Source organism: Lithobates pipiens, unplaced genomic scaffold (assembly GCF_037356315.1).
Source record: "Lithobates pipiens isolate NorthernLeopardFrog02 unplaced genomic scaffold, aLitPip1_a1.2 Scaffold_16, whole genome shotgun sequence".
NCBI classification, from domain to species: Eukaryota; Metazoa; Chordata; class Amphibia; order Anura; family Ranidae; genus Lithobates; species Lithobates pipiens.
In genome coordinates, this window is record NW_027507748.1 from 83,984,572 (window position 1) to 84,001,804 (window position 17,233).

Genomic DNA, 17,233 nt, shown 5'->3' on the forward strand with positions numbered 1-17,233 from the left:
CAATCCTCCTTTTCTGGGGAGCCCCCCGTAAAACTCCTCCTTGTCATCGGGTCCCCGCATGAGAGCCGCTTTCCCTGGGGGCACCAGTGCTGGGACATACTCATGAGTCCTGCTGCTGCGTCCATTGACATATACAGCAGGACTCGACCCTGCCCCCCAGCTCCCGTGTCACTGAATTTGATTGACAGTAGTCAATGGCTCCCGCTGCTCTCAATCTATCTAATGAGGACCCAAGACATTGGCTTGAGCTTCTGGTCTCGTGTACACTGCTGAAACGATCAGGTTCAGGTAAGAAAAAGGGGGGGGGGGGGTGCTCTGGGGGCAGCTGCAGCACAGAAGGTTTTTCACCTTAATGCATAGATTGCATTAAGGTGAAAAACCATGAGACTTTACAACCCTTTTAAGGTAAAAATAAATATATTTTTATAACCACTTTAAGTGCCTGACAGGTGCAGGTTGATGTCATTAGAGTTTTTATACTCCTATTAAACACCCAGCACTCTATGTCCCAACCCAAGCTAAGGAAGACATGAACCGTCAGGGGAAACACTGCCTTTTGGTGTCTCAACTCTGTATGTCACTTCACCCAACACAAAGGGAGAAACCCACAGATGAAATTTCAGCCTGATTTGTAATTTCAGTTGTTGCACAAGTAATATTTGAAGTGATTATTAATATTTAAAACACATTTTTTATTTGCATGAACATCTTTTTATCTGCATGCACAGCAAGCCCTAGTCTTGGTTTATCCAGTATTTCACTCTACTACACAAAGTTTTCTTGACCTATGAAAATCCTAAATCCTCTTCTTTTTTTGTTGCTCGGCTCTATAACATCCAATAAAGCAATACAAACAGTCATGAAAAAACAAGCAAAGTTGGGATGCTGTGAAATAATGAATAACCTACTGAGTAATTAAATGAAAGCATTTGACAAGCATAATTTGTTTTTTACTGAGCTGTGCTGCTCTTATGGCAAGACTTTTAATGAGCCGCAGTAAAAAAAAGTATAGCTGCGGAAACATTACAGATAAACTGGAACTGTGAGTAATCAAATGTAAAATAAAGAAATCTTTATTAAGCCATGTCCTCACAGTTCATTGTAATTACACAATGAATCGATACACTGCACTGCAAATGACTCTGAGCACTCATCAGGGCTAGATGTGACTACAGTATATGTAAAATATTCTGCTAAGGAATAATTGGCATGTTTTGTTAATGATGTTCCTTTTCTATTTCTATTTATATCATAGCATATCATATTTATATCATTTTGTCAGAATAAAGAGTCCTTGTGTTGACATACAACACTGCAAGATGAAAATATCTGTTAATAACACCTTACAATAATAATGTAAGGTGTTGTACATTAAAGTGATTGTACAACACCTTACATTACCAGTGAAGTGAATCTTCATACTCAAATTGAAACTCCCTCCTCTGCTCCAATACACCAGTATTGCTTTATTTTAGGGCTGTTACTGATTACATTTTTCGTGTTCGCTTAATCAATTTTTTTTCATCGATTAATCAACTAATTTCGATGAAATATAACGCACATACAGATCCAACTACTTTTAGCTGATCTCCTTGCATTGCAACTCTGCATTAGTCAGTGGTAAATGTGGTATACACTATATACAATAACCCGACACTAGTTAGTTTCCACAATCCATGACTTAACTTCACAGTTCACACAAATACGTCTTAAATTCAAACTGTAGCACTGATGTAAGTATTTTTTTTTCCACAGTAGCATGACAATCCCTCCACCTCCGGTCTAACTAATCACTCTCACCTTATGGCATGGACCCCTGTACAAACAGGTGGTCATGCAAGCAGGTATCAAAAGGGTTAACACGGACCATAAACTTCTCTCACGTCTCCTTAGATCTCAGCAAGGATGCCAGGTCATGGGTAGAAAGAAAAGATCTAAGTGCTCATGGCTTAAGTATAAGATTTCATTTTTGTGTTCAAACACAAACTACTCACATAAAGATGATAAAAACACAGCATGTAAAGCCGACAATTGTGTTAGTTCCGTATTGCAGCAGCGGGTGACGTCATGCATAGCTCCTCCCCGTGCGCGTTACGTTCAATCAGAACTTCAACATCACCTGACTCCTCCCCCCTTCCCTTCCTTAGAAGACAGAGGCACTTGGGGAAGGGGGGAGGAGTCCAGTGACGTCCATGTCCGTGATGTCACCGGATCTCTGACGGAACTCCCTTAAGACCCAGAAGCCGACGGAGAGGTGAGTACCAATCAAAAGAATTTTGAGATATGCATTTCACATAGGCCAGGAGGCATAGTCTTTCATTCACAAAGGAGGAGGGGATTAGCCTAGCGGCACTGTCATCAGGAGGTCTGCTGGCTGAGCTAGAAAAGCCGGCAGCCTCCCAATGATGTCATACAAAACATGGTGGGGCAGAACCTGATCAGTGGCAGAAGAGAAGAGGCTCTCAGCAGGACAACACTGGATCTGTTGGGTGGGTCAGTCTCTGAACTGTGCAATATCCACCATCCAGTAAGGAAGGGTTAAAAAAATGGGGGATTGGGGAGAGTGAAGATCCACTTTAAGTACATATACAGTATCTCACAAAAGTGAGTACACCCTCACATTTTTGTAAATATTTTATTATATCTTTTCATGTGACAACACTGAAGAAATTACACTTTGTTACAATGTAAAGTAGTGAGTATACAGCTTGTATAACAGTGTAAATTTGTTGTTCCTTCAGAATAACTCAACACACAGCCATTAATGTCTAAACCACTGGCAACAAAAGTGAGTACACCCCTAAGTGAAAATGTCCAAATAGGGCCCAAAGTGTCAATATCTTGTGTGGCCACCATTATTTTTCAGCACTGCCTTAACCCTCTTGGGCATGGAGTTCACCAGAGCTTCACGGTTTGCCACTGGATTCCTCTTCCACTCCTCCATGACGACATCATGGAGCTGGTGGATGTTAGAGACCTTGCATTCCTCCATCTTCCATTTGAGGATGCCCCACAGATGCTCAATAGGATTTAGGTCTAGAGACATGCTTGGCCAGTCCATCACTTTTACTGTCAGCTTCTTTAGCAAGGCAGTGGTTGTCTTGGAGGTTTGTTTGGGATAGTTATCATGTTGGAATACTGCCCTGCGGCCCAGTCTCTGAAGGGAGGGGAGCATGCTCTGCTTCAGTATGTCGCATTCATGGTTCCCTCAATGAACTGTAGCTCCCCAGTGCCAGCAGTACTCATGCAGCCCCAGACCATGACACCCCCACCACCATGCTTGACTGTAGGCAAGACACACTTGTCTTTGTACTCCTCACCTAATTGCTGCCACACACGCTTGACACCATCTGAACCAAATACGTTTATCTTGGTTTCATCAGACCACAGGACATGGTTACAGTAATCCATGTCCTTAGTCTGCTTGTCTTCAGCAAACTGTTTGTGGGCTTTCTTGCGCATCATCTTTAGAAGGGGCTTCCTTCTGGGATGACAGCCATGCAGACCAATTTGATGCAGTGTGCAGCGTATTGGCTGCCCAGTCCCCCCCCCCCACCCCTTCAACCTCTGCAGAAATGCTGGTAGCACTCATGTGTCTATTTCCCAAAGACAACCTCTGGATATGATGCTTAGAATGTGCACACAGGTGACCTGTCCCTACAGTATTCAAACGCGAAATGTGCGCCAAGCCCGGGAGCCAGCTTCCTAAATAGACTCTGCCTGACCCAAGATGGCCACCAGAGTCACATAGGGCAACGGCATCTAACTGGATAGATCCCCTGGTGACCCAGGAAACCATGGAGGAACCATATTTCTCTTGACTTTCTCTCCCCTGCAATGCCGCTTCAGCGCCACTTGCAGTGGAGAAAGCAGACTGCACCTGCCTACACCCAGGACAAGAATTGACAAGGTCAATGTGAAGGCGCAAGTGTCACCAGGACAAGAACAAGAAGGTTGGGGTTTTACTAGGACAAATAATGAGTAGGTGCAGGTGTTACCAGGACAAGAAATGACAAGGTACAGGTCTCACCAGGATAAGAAATGATAAGGTGAAGATGTTATTAGGATAAGAAATGCGTGACAACATAGGAGCACAATTGGGAGGCAGGAACAAAGGGTTGATAACCTATAACAGGAAGTGTCTGCATAAGGACCTTTATGGCAGAATCACTAGGTATGTTTTTATTGAAAGCTACAGATATAGGAATTAAAAATGACTCTTGAATTTATCTTAACATGTTAAAGCATGTATAAGGCTTTAGGGATTAGGTTTACATTTCCATTAATGTATCTTTCTGTGTGACTTTTATAGTTTTACATTTTCAGTCTTTTGTGTTTTTCTTATTGTAGTAATTGTAGATATTTGTAAAATCACCGCTATATACAGGACAGACAAACTACTTCAGTGACTTATGCAGCGGCCTAATTGTCAAGATAATATAACAGTCCACATATTAGGACTAGGAGTATTGTTTTCAATGAGTCATGACAACTTATATGCCGCATACAGACGATTGGACATTTCGACAACAAAATCCTGGATTTATTTCAGATGGATGTTAGCTCAAACTTGTCTTGCATACACACGGTCGCACAAATGTTGTCGGAAATGTGGTGACGTACAACACGTACGAAGAGCCGAGAAAAATGAAGTTCAATAGCCAGTGCAGCTCTTCTGCTTGATTCAGAGCATGTGTGGAATTTTGTGCGTCGGAATTGTGTACACAAGATTGAAATTTACGACAACAGATTTTGTTGTTGGAAAATTTGAGAACCAGCTCTCAAATGTTGTTTGTTGGAAATTCCGACAAAAAATGTCTGATGAAGCCTACGCACGCTCACAAGCTCACATCAAACATTTGTTGTCGGAAACTCTGACCGCATGTACGCGGCATTAGACGTGCATTGTGAGTAGAAGTAGTAAGGCACAACCATGGTATAGCACTGCAAAGCATGAAGCAGAGTATATAATGAATAAATATGGCATCTCCCATGTAATATATATATATTATATTTGTTCATGCTGTGGAAGTACCCATAGGAATATGTTTCAGTTTTGGAGAAAGCCATGTTTGGGGTGATTCACTAAAATTAAGTAGATTTGTTGGAATATCTCTTTACAAAGACACTGTCATCCATGTAAAACAACCCAACCACTTTATACTCGACTCTCCAGTACTTGCCTACTGCTGCTTCTTCTGCCTGCCTGCTGCCATTGCAAAATACCAGGTGCTTTTGGGTATGACGAACCATGTGGCATCCACCCACAGTGCAGTGCTTGGACCAAATACCCTAAATAATGTCATATGACAGAGGAGGTGAGGTCATCATTCCCTCTGAACTTTGGCAACAGTTAACACCCATTATTTTGAAGGTGTGATGGGGGAGCACTGAGGAGGTAGGTACAAAGCAGAGTGTTGCAGTCGGGAGGTGAAAAAAATAACAAAAAATAAAATTAAAAAAAGCTCGACTTTGAGGGTCATAGCTTGGCGACCACATTCGGGGGGTAGGTAACTGAAGTCCTACCCCACCACTGGTCAAAAATTGGGGCCCATACAACCTATAGTTCCAGAGATATGGGATTCCTTGCGCAGCCTGTCAGAAGCTGCATACAGAGCGGCCAGCTTAAATACAAGCTGGCACACTGTTTGCAGCAGACTGAGAGGATGAGATCACAGTGACTTCTTGTCAGAGGCACTGAGCTCAATGGACAGCTTGGAGTTTTGGGCCAATGGTAAAGTATAATTAGCCCCAGCTGTCCAATAAAAATGCTGCAGTGGATGCACGCCTCTCACTGCAGTGTCATAGAAGGGGCATATGTCTAAAAGACAAATACTCCATTCCAGCCCAGCCCTCTTAAATACAAGGAAAAAACATATGTTTATGGGTATAAGATTTACCCACAAGCTCATGTTTTTCTCACGCAGTTAAGAGGCAAAATGAGAATCTGCTGCTGCTGAAAAGGTACAAGCTAAATCATATATTATATGTTATAAGATAATACTTAATTATTTAACTATTTACTGTGAAATTTCTGGCTATTACTCAGAACCCCCAAACATTACATATATTGTTTTAGCAGACACTTTAGGGAATAAAATGGTGGTCATTGCAGATTGTTATGTTACACGGTATTTGTGCAGCAATTTTTCAAATGCATTTTTTTTTGGAAAGAAACCATTTCATGAGTAAATAGATACCTAACAGGTCATGCTTTAAAATTGCACACACTTGTGGATTGGTGCCAAACTTCAGTACTTAAAAATCTCCATAGGCGACAATTACATTTTTTTTACAGGTTACACGTTTAGAGTTATAGAGGAAGTCTAGTGATAGAATTATTGCTCTCACTCTAACGTTTGCGGTGTATGTAACCTGTGTGTATCTGGCTCTGATACAAGCCAATGCCTCACTAGCCACTGACCTCACCACACGTCCCTGGTACAAAGTGGTTGGGTGGGTGGTCTTTGCACAGACACTGTCTCCTTGCCCTGAATGGGCACAGAATTTCTTTAGGGCAAAATAATCATAATTACATAAATATGATTTAAATAGTGATAATTAAATATATGGAAAATAATGAAACTTCTGGCAGAAATGTATTGGAATTGTTCTCTAATACTGAATTTACTTTTTTTTTTTTTTTATTATTATTTCATTATCAAACACTGGTAAAACCAAATAGGTCATTGTTTATGTTTTATCTGTTCACTAGGAAAATGACCTAGCAGCAAGTCCTGTTTTCAACCTCACTCAACAGGATGTGGTATGTGGCAGCTCTATATAGAAATGCACGCATTGGTTTCGGTAGTTTGAAACTAGAGCTTGTTTGTACTGTAGCTATGGTGAACATTTTAGTGAACCTCTGGCTTCACCCATTCTGGGGAAAACAGCAACTTCACTTGACTGCTGCAGTGCTGCCCTCCGTGTATGCTTATACTCACCTTCCGTTTGCTCCCTGCCACTCCGTTTAGCTGCCAGGACTGAAGAGAGGAGGCCCTGTCTAAGCTTGAAATCACAAATGTATACCTTTGGAGGAATTAAAAATGTAGGTTTGTGGTCATGTCATAAAGAGTAGGACAGGATCCAAACTTAAAGTAATCTGCTCCTGTAAAATACTAGAAGCTTTACCTTTTTTGCTTTATTTTACAGTCATGAAGTTGAGTAGAAACAAACAAAGCATAAAACCTAGTGAACAAAAAAAATAAAACATTAAGGTCTAATTCCAGACAAAACTTTGAAATAAGATGGTGCAGGTGTCACCAAGACAAGAAATGACAAGGCACAGGTATCACCAGTATAAGACACGAGAAGGTGAAGGTATCTTTAGGGCAACAAATGAGTTGGTGCAGGTCTCACCAGTACAAGAAATGGCAAGGTGCAGCTTTCTCCAGCACAACAAATGAGGTGGGGCAGGTGAAATTAGGACAAGAAATTAGGTAATACAGGTGTCACTAGGATAAGAAATGAGAGGATGCAGGTGTCACCAGGACAAGAAATTAGAAGGTGCAGGTGTAACCAGGACAATAAAGGGAGGGTTCAGGTTTCACTAGGAAAACAAATGAAAAGGTACAGGTGTAACCAGGGCACAAAATTACATGTAGTGAGTGTCACCAGGACAAGAACAGGTTCAGGTGTCATTAGGACAAGAAAATGGCAAAAAATGACAAGGTGTAGGTGTCAGTAGGACAAGAAATAAGAATATGCAGGTGTCTTCAGGATGAGAAATGACAAGATGCAGTTGTCACCAGGACCAAAAATGACAAAATTGAGTTCTCACTAGAACAACAAAAAGACAAGTTGCAGGTGTCACCAGGACAAGAACAAGAAGGTTCAGGTGCAACCAGGACTAGAAATTACAAGGTGTGAGTGTCACAGGACAAGAAATGGGAAGGTGTAGGTGTCAGCAGGACAAGAAATGATAAGATGTAGGTGTCTTTGGGACAAGAAATAAAAAGGTGCAGGTGTCACTAGGACAAGAAATGACAAGGTGCAGCTGTCACTAGGACAAGAAATGACAAGGTACAGGTGTCATCAGGACAAGAATGGAGAAAGTTAGGGTGTAACTAGTATAAGAAATGACATAATGCAGGTACTCAATAGAAATATTTCCTTTTGGCTGTTTTGTTGATACTGAGAGTAATATGGAGACTGCGATTGTGGACTGCCTAAGTATACTAGCTGTCTGGCTACCTCTGGCTTTATAAATCATAATAACTCTTCTTTCTGCATACTTGTTCCAGGCCAGTGCCATGTATCAAAGCCATTGTAACACCATGACAACCAGGAAGCAACATTTCAGAAGTAGAGGGCAGCACTGGCAGCCTCCATATTTTTTTCTATCGTTTTAAAATTATGCCATTGAATTGTCCATTTAGTGATCATGGCTCCTGATAGGTCAAAGCCTCAGTAAGTTATATTATTCTATCCATGTTACTTCGCCCACCTTCCTCCTACAGGGTAAACTCTGGGGTCAGATGGTGTTGGAGCTTATGCGGCTGGATGATATCACTCCCACAGCTCCCCGACTATGACAATATTTGGGCCTGGAATTTTTTTTTACCCCAGGGGAATCCTTGAAACAATTTCTAGATCCCAAGGAACACTTCCAAATACTAATTCATTGGCAGTCAGTGTGAAAATGCCCCTTACATTGGAGGCTAGTGGGAAGAGTGCCTCCCTTACAGTGATGGTCAGAATGCCACCTAAAAAAATCATTGCATCGTGCAGTTGGCTCTGTCAACTGGCATTGATCTATGAACTATGCAGGCACCATCATGTGGGAGTCAATCATCTATAGCTCAAGGAACCCCTCTAAACTCCTGTAGGACCCCTAGTGTTCCACAGAGTCCTGGCTAAGGCCCCATACACACTATTGGATTCTCTGCAGATCAAGCAGGCCCTTGAACTACATGGTTATGGTAAATCTTAGGACAAAAATCTGCAGAAAATCTATTGGTGTGCATGGGGTCCAAAGGCCCATACCTGGATTCAGAAAATCTGAAGATAAATTTCATCCGATGAACGATGTGCCGATTTTATGATTGTTAGTATGCTGCTTTTGATAGCCGATTAAGAATTTTTGGCAGACAAAAACTAGATGTGCAGGCTTGAAAATTTTTGTCTGATGTGACCACAATGTCCAATTTTCTTTTCATTAGTATGGCTTTCCGACAAAAAGAAAAATCTGAAGCGCAAGACTAGGCATGCTAAGAAATGAAAGAACACATACAAAACAATTAAACACATTACGTCACTTCTGACGTTGAATTCTGTCGTCAGAAAATTTTCTGATCTGTTGTCAGAAAATCTTCTGATGGTGAGTACCCTCTTAACTTTCAATTTGAGACTAGCATCAAACAAAAACTGATGAAAATTTGTCCAATAATCTGACCGTGTGTACAAGACTTTAAAATGGCTGCATTAAGTGGGAGGTCAATCAGCTACAGTTTAAGAAACTCTTAATAACTTCTGTAGGAACCTAAGAGATTTCTGCAGAATCCTGGCTGATATGACTGTATCAAGTGGGGGGTGAATCAGCTACAGTTCAAGGAATCCCTAGCAACTTTTGTAGGAACCCTAGTGTTCCACAGAATCCTAGTTGAGAATGGCTACATCAAGTGGGAGGTTAATCAGCTACAGCACAAGGAATTTATAGCAGCCCCTGGATGATTCCTGGTGTTCCACAGAATCCTGGAAAAGAACGTCTGCATCAAGTGGGAGGTCAATCAGCTACAGCTCAAGGAAGTCATAGCAACCTCTTTAGGAGCCTGAATGTTCCACGGAATCCTGGTTGAAAATGGATACATTAAGTGGAAGGTCAATCTGCTACAGCTCAAGGAACCCCTAGCAACCCCCGAAGGACCCCTAGTGTTCTTCAGAATCCTGGTTAAGAATGGTTGCATCGAATGGGAGGTCAATCAGCTACAGTTCAAGGAACCCCTAGCAACCTCTTTAGGAAGCTGAGTGTTCCGCAGAATCCTGTTTGAGAATGGCTGCATTGCAGGCAGAAGAACAAGGGCTGTGTAAGAGTGAGGAGATAGCAAAGCAGACCATTGAGCAGGGGTGGACTGACCATTCGGGCACTGCCCGAGGGCCCCATGCCACTAAGGGGCCCCATCAGGGTTGCCAGCCTCAATAAAACCAGGGACAGTATGTAAAAATCTGTGTTTTAAAAAAAATCACAAGATTATAGCTGCCCCGGCTCTCCAGTACCTTTTCAGTGTGTGTATTCTGTGTGTGTATACTGTGTGTGTATATTGTGTGTCTGTGTGTGTATACTGTGTGGCCCCATAATCTATTGCCTGGGGGCCCCATAATCTTCTCCTATTGCCCAGGGGCCCCATAATCTTCTCCCATTGCCCAGGGCCCCATTATCTCCTATTGCCCGGGGGCCCCATGATTTGTCAGTCCACCCATGCCATTGAGTATACCTTGCTGGAGGTAGGGTGGGCAGGGGGTAGCTATCAGCAGAAACTTTAAGTTTGCCCTGAATTGGCAAAGTTGCAGTGTCTTTTCAACTAAAAGATGACTTGGTTGTGAGAATCAGATCTCGTTGTCTGCTATATTAGTAGCTAGTGATAGCCATTAGTCAAAATAAATTGCTAATGCAAGTTTCTAGTGTAGCTTACATCATAGGGAGCCTTTTCTTCAATCTTTATGGCTACTCTTAATGATTAATCACTATAAAACTTAAATAGTATGATTGAGGTACTAAAAATTGCCCACGCAGTTCTGAACTTACTGAGCAAAACCTGCAGCTGTCCTATCTCCCCTACCACAAGTAACAATGATAGGGATACAGATTTTTCTTGTTATTTAATATGCAGCATTAGCCTTCTGGTTGAGGTTTTGCATTTCATAGCTGGCTGCGCACATGTACAAGCCATCAAACTGCAAAGCGCTTTGAGACTTGGTTGCTAAGAAGTCACTGTATACATTTAAATGAACCTGACTCTGCACTTCACCTAGAGCTTTCCGCCTTTGTAAAGGTCTTGTATTTTACAATGATATTAGAAAGCTCAAGGACAAATCTAATAGATGCCTTGATTTTACAGAACAGCTTGAAAACACTACTTCTGAAAAGTGTAGTTATTGCCTGACAACAGAAAATTGAACTATTCTCCTGCACACATGCCACCTTCGGGCTCACTTTATTCGTTGATTTTTATTCTATAAGCTTATTGAGCAGACAAGCAACATGAACTGACCTTGCACTCAGGAGCCTATTCAGGTTTATGGAGAATTCTGACCTTGTTGGTGTTTAAAGTTGAATTTTCAAGAAAACAGCCGTGTAAGCCAGCTACATATTCTTTAAAAATCACAAAATGTATTTTTATATACAGCTAGCATAAGTACCTGACTCTAAATGCTATCCGTCCTTCTGTAGTCTTTTGTACAGTGGTACAGAGAGAGGTAGAGTCAACACAGTGAGAATGTCAAAACTCTGTTGCTTACAGGAGACATGTTTACCAGAGGTGAAAGCACGGAGATGATCTCATCAATGCGCTGCTGCTTCATTGCTTTATTATCCAATCACAGACTGGGGGTGGGTTCTGGACCAGGTTGAATTGTTAAACTGCGTTGTAGCCTGCAGAGAGGTCACCACAGGACCACAATTTCTTCTAAATTTATATTAGACTCTTTGTTTTTGTGTGTTTATTTATGCTGCATATAAGACTATTCTAATTAATTATTTTATCTAAAAGGAGCTGTCTGATTTGGAAATTACCGATGCAAAAAAGAAGAGAAAAAAGTAAGTGTAAATACAGTCCCTGCACCCATGTTTCTAATAAATTGTGCTACAGCTGTACTATATTACTAGAACTCGTTCACCATGGGCGGATAGTATACATAAAACCACAACCACAACCAACAAGCTATGTATTATTGTTAAAAAAATGTGTCAATTCTTTTACAATGCTATTGTTCCTGTCATATTGTAACTTTTTTTTCATGCAGTTCTGATGAAAAAAGTGAGCTGTGGGGTTCATGCCTTAAATTTGAAGTAAAAAAACTATATTCATGTGTAGCACCCCCTAAGTTGCTAGATGTTTACAGATAATATTTCCTAACCTAGCCACAAAACCTAAGCAGGCTTGGCAGGCAGCCAAGCCTGTGTGTGTTTTGATCTGGGTTGGGAGTGACTCAGGCAGAGCTGGGTGACTCACAAGCAACATCACTAAGACCCCCCCACCTCTTTCCAGAACATGCTGGAATCTTCTGGAAAGGAAGGAGGAGAGGAGAGGTGGAGAGGCCTGGAGGAGAGGCCTGGAGTATTCTGAGGGGCCCTGACCATTCCCCAACCTGGACTGGCATGGGTTAGGCTTACTTAAATACTCAGGGTCAGCCCAGCTGGGGAGGAGTTGTTCAGGGGGAAGCTGGAGATGGAGTGTTAGTGTCTATCGTGGCCTTGGAGGGAGCTTGGGAACACACCCAAGATTCCCACCCCACCTCGCAACTGTATGTGTAGCTGCTGTTGCTGATTTACATGGTTTGACAATACCTGATGATTTGAAAATACAGTAAAGTTTATTGCATTTGGAGAACGTGTCCCTTTGTCATCTTTGAAACGGATATCGGTGGAAGACAGGGAGTCCACCCTGACATTATTCCAGCCAAAAAACCAGGATAAAGAAAAGGCAGTAACCCACCCGAACTTGTGAGATATATATATATATATATATATATATATATATATATACACACACACACACACATAAATGTCCTTAGGCCGCCTGTGTTGATTGTGCAAAGTGCTCACTCCTCAGTGCCCATCAAATGCAGCCTGATCAGTAACCATCAAATGCAGCCTTACCAGTGCCCATAAAATGCAGCTTTACCAGTGCCCATCATATGCAGCTTTACCAGTGCCCATAAATGTGGCCTTACCAGTGCCCAGCCACGCGGCCTCAGCAGTTCCCAGCCATGCAGCCTTACCAGTGCCCAGCAATGCATCCTTAACAGTGCCCTGCAATGCAGCCCGATCAGTGCCCAGCAATGCGGTCTTACCAGTGCCCAGCAATACAGCCTCACCAGTGCCCAGCCTCCACATCAGTGCAGCCTGATCAGCGTCCCCATCATTACAGTCTTACCAGTGCCAATGGGGGTGAGTCTGCCCCGGGTGCCACACATTGGGGAGGGGGGGTTTCGTTCCAGTGCACCTGTCCTCCCCTCCCTCAGTCTTCTTCCTCCAGCAGCCACTTTAACAAGGTCCCACCTCCTATAATACAGGCTGGTGACACAGGCATTGTTCCGCCTATCACTGAACTCTAGGAGGCCAGACCTTGCTACAGGGGTCACTGGAGGAGGAGGACTGAGGGAGGGAAGGATGAGTGCTCTGGGATGACACCCCTCCTCCCCAATGTGTGGGACTCCAGGCAGACTGACCCCCATTGGCATGGATGCCCTCCCTTCCTGCCCTCCCACACTGTCTGCCACAGCTTGCAGTCCTGTAGGAGATGGCTGCTAACGGGAACAATGTTCCTGCTGTGAAAAAAGTGCAGGAACGTCGTTCCCACAGGACTCAAGTCCTGAGCCTGGGCTCTATTGTCGGTAGGACCTTCTCAGAACCCAAGGAAATGTCCTGGACTGGAGGCACAGGAGCAAGAAGAGGACAGCAGGAAAGCACTGCCAGGCAAATCTCCAGGGAGGAACAACAGGTCGTATCCAGGAGGGCTGCTGAATGACACACAGTCAGGAGGACAGGGGAGGCACGTCTGAGAGATCTGGGAGATTGTAGTCTGGGATGAGTGCAGAGCCAGTGGAGTGGATTGTGGTGACATGGGCAGTGGAGAGAGGCAGCTGCAGCCAGGAGGGTTGGCAGGACCTAAAGATTTGGAACTGGGATCAGTAGCCACGTGGACAGTTAGCACTAGGAAGATTTCGATTTTTGCTATACCAAAGGGGCCGGCTATAACAAAGGGGCCGTAGTCCCTGCCTGCAAAGGGCATTTGCTCTGGGCTTTGCTGAGCCAGTTTCAGGCCTGCATTTCAATATATTTAGATATAACAAAAAGGGAAAAGAAAAAGAATATTTTAAATAAAAAAATATATTTATTTATAAAAAAGGAAAAAGGAAGAAAGTGTATATAAAACATACCAAATACTGTTTCATATCCTGTCTAAACTAGTACATTTTAGCAATGTCCATATATATTCCCATTAGGCATATGAGCCCAAAAGGGGAAAGAAAAACAACAAACGTTAATACTCAATATAAAATCTGTTTACAGTAGACAGGATATTAATTACCCCAAGAAAAACATGCAAGAAAAAAGGAAGAGAGAAAGGGAGATATTTCTCTATGCAAATAAAACGATTTTCATATCGACATCACACTGTTGTATGTACAGGAGCCTGCGGTTAACATAGAGGCTTCAAATATTTATGATGTGAGACAGCAGCGGAATATGGTATTGCACTATAATCTCTTAATGCTGAAATGAGCAGGTTCCTATGTCCATCTCCTCAACAAGATATAGGCAAACTTGTTGCGATGGTTCAGAGGTATGAGGGGGACAATTCAACCCCTCAGGTGCCTTCCTTCACCAGGAAAAATCAGACCGCTGTGCGGTCTTGCATGTTTTTCTTGGGGTACTCCCATGAAAAGTAAAATTGGTAAAGCTCCTGAGGAAGCGTTAATCAAAACGTGAAACATGTAGAGCGAGCATCAGAATATATCCAATTGGTTCTGTAATTAATATCCTGTCTACTGTAAACAGTGTTTATATTGAGTATTAACATCTGTTGTTTTTTTTTCCCCCTTTTGGGCTCATATGCCTAACGGGAATATATATGGACATTGCTAAAATGTACTAGTTTAGACAGGATATGAAACATTATTTGGTATGTTTTATATACACTTTCTTCCTTTTTCCTTTTTTATAAATAAATATATTTTTTTATTTAAAATATTATTTTTCTTTTCCCTTTTTGTTACATCTAAATATATTATTATGCCTAAAATGTCCAACACAACCAACATTTTTTGTAGAGGTATTTTTTTTGTTTTTCCCTTCCCTGTCTCCTTTCCCTTTTTTTCTTTCAAGATATTTAAAGGACGTGGCATTTGGTTTTTCGTTTTATAGTGTATCCACAGAACCACCCTGTGATAGATACACATCATATCTATTTCAAAAGGCCTGCATTTCAGTGCTAGCTGGTCCTGGAAGTGAGGGAGTGTAACCAAGTAATGTGCTGGAAGTGAAGCGGTGTATATACAGAAACTATACATAGTTTGTCCCAATTCTTTATTTCTTCAATCAAGTGGGCATCCCATATCTCTCCAATCCCCATCCAAGTTTATGTCCCTCAATAAAAATACAAAACAAAGTTCGAGGACTGGTTTTCTGCCTGAGGGTGTATGAGAACGGTGTGCCTGGCTGTGCCGGGTGAGAGATGGACCACAAGGCTCAGCAGCCTTTACGGGGGTACCCCTGCACATGATTTATCAGAACCCTTTCCACCACACTCAAGCAAGCTGTTGCACATGTGTTAAAATGTGGTATTTCATGTATCATAGGAGCCTGCATATACTTGCAACCAGGGCTTTTTTTCAGCGGAAATGCGGTGGAACTCAGTTCTGACACCTCCAGCACTGAATGTATGTAATGAGAAGGGGTGCGCAGGAGGGTTTATTAATGCTGGCTGCTGGGGGATATTTTGTAACTGGAGGCAATCTATTGTTGCTGGGGGTTAATTGTTGCTTGAAGGGATCTACTGTTAAAGTAGGGTTCTATTGTTTCTGGCACCTGGAGGGTCTATTGATGCTGGCTGATGGAAAATCTAGTGTTACTGGCAGGGGTCTATTGTTGCTGGGGGGGGGGGGACTATTGTTGGTGGCTGTGGGGTATCTATTTTACGGCTTTTCTTGTTATCATTAACAAATTCCATACAAATTCTTTAGCACCACAAAACAATACTTGGTTCTGTAGTCCTTAAAAGGGGCAGAACTAGAAGGTAGTTAGGGGTTTGAACAAAGGAACATTGCTCAGAGGTGGGTAGGGGGTGGAGACAAGGGGTGACTCATAAGGGGGGAGTACCTGCACCTATTCTCTGAGAAAAAGCCCTGCTTGTAACAGCTTGCATTGCCCCTATTCCATCCCAGTGCAGGATAAAGCTCCGACACTTATGCCGCGTACACACGGGCGGGCTGTATGGCGTACTTAGTCCGTCGAAACACATTTCAGCGGACAATCCGCTCGTGTGTGGGCTTCAGCGGACTTTTTCAGCGTGCAGTCCGGCGTACTAAGTATTTCGGATTTTCCGTAATTCTGTCCGTCATACTTTGGTTTCAGCGGACAATACGGTCGTCAGTGTGCTAGTTGGACGGACTAAGAATGGTGCATGCCCAGAAAGGATTTACACGGCGGAAAGGTGCTTTGCTGTGTATTGGACTTCCTATTTCTAGTCCCGTCGTACGTGCTGTACACGTCATCGCACAAGCTTTCGTCGGACTGTTTGGGTATCCGTGTGTGGTCAAGTCCGTTCAGTGGAAAGTATGACGGACTGTCCGTCGGATTGTATGACGGACTAAGTACGCCATACAATCCGCATTAGTGTTGGAGATTGTCGTTATCTGCCTTCCCTGCCGATGCATTATTATAAATGTGTGGGAGCCAGGAAGGGACAAACAAGTTCATTCATTACTAGAAAGTGTCAGAGGTTTGCCTAATCAGAATGGTCCCGTCTCAACAGAGACAATGAAAGATGATGCAGGTAAATACATGCGCAGGATATCTATGCGCTCACACTTTATACCTGTTAGCATCTTTATGTATTTGTAATTATTATTAAAATGGATTTTCACCCTCTCCCCAATTTTTTTTTTTTAGATGTTCATTTTGTATTTGCATAAACCTAGTCATGACAGGCTCACTTTACATGCACATTTTAAATACTCACCCATCCAGCAGATCCAGTGCTATCCAGCTTCTCTTCTGCCAGCGCTCAGTCCTGTATCGGCATGTTTTTGTGTGATGTCATAGAGAGGCTGCCTGATGTTCCGGGTTCAGTTTGAGCACCTCCTGATGACGCATTCTGGGGTTTGTGACATGCATATCCAAATAGGTAAAGGAAGGACAGTGCATGTTGTTCGCCTAGGCTGATGACTTGCAAGGGGGTAGGACCAGACAATTAACCACTTGCTTACTGGGCACTTAAACACCCTTCCTGCCCAGACCAATTTTCAGATTTCGGTGCTCTCACATTTTGAATGACAATTACTCAGTCAT

General features: G+C 42.7%; 1 protein-coding gene across 2 annotated transcripts in view; it reads left to right on the plus strand.

Annotated features, from left to right (window-relative positions):
• The window catches only part of SAMSN1 (SAM domain, SH3 domain and nuclear localization signals 1), a 185,762-nt gene that overhangs the window by 25,647 nt on the left and 142,882 nt on the right, over positions 1 to 17,233 (plus strand). The window contains exons 1-2 of one of the 2 annotated variants that reach the window (XM_077480066.1): positions 10,936 to 11,293; positions 11,709 to 11,755. Coding sequence is in view for 1 of the 2 variants with exons in the window: in XM_077480065.1 (XP_077336191.1) it covers positions 11,709 to 11,755 (47 nt within the window). In the remaining variant the exon portion in view is untranslated. Of the gene's footprint in view, positions 1 to 10,935; positions 11,294 to 11,708; positions 11,756 to 17,233 lie in introns of those variants that run through there. The other variant, XM_077480065.1, reaches the window with a different exon arrangement.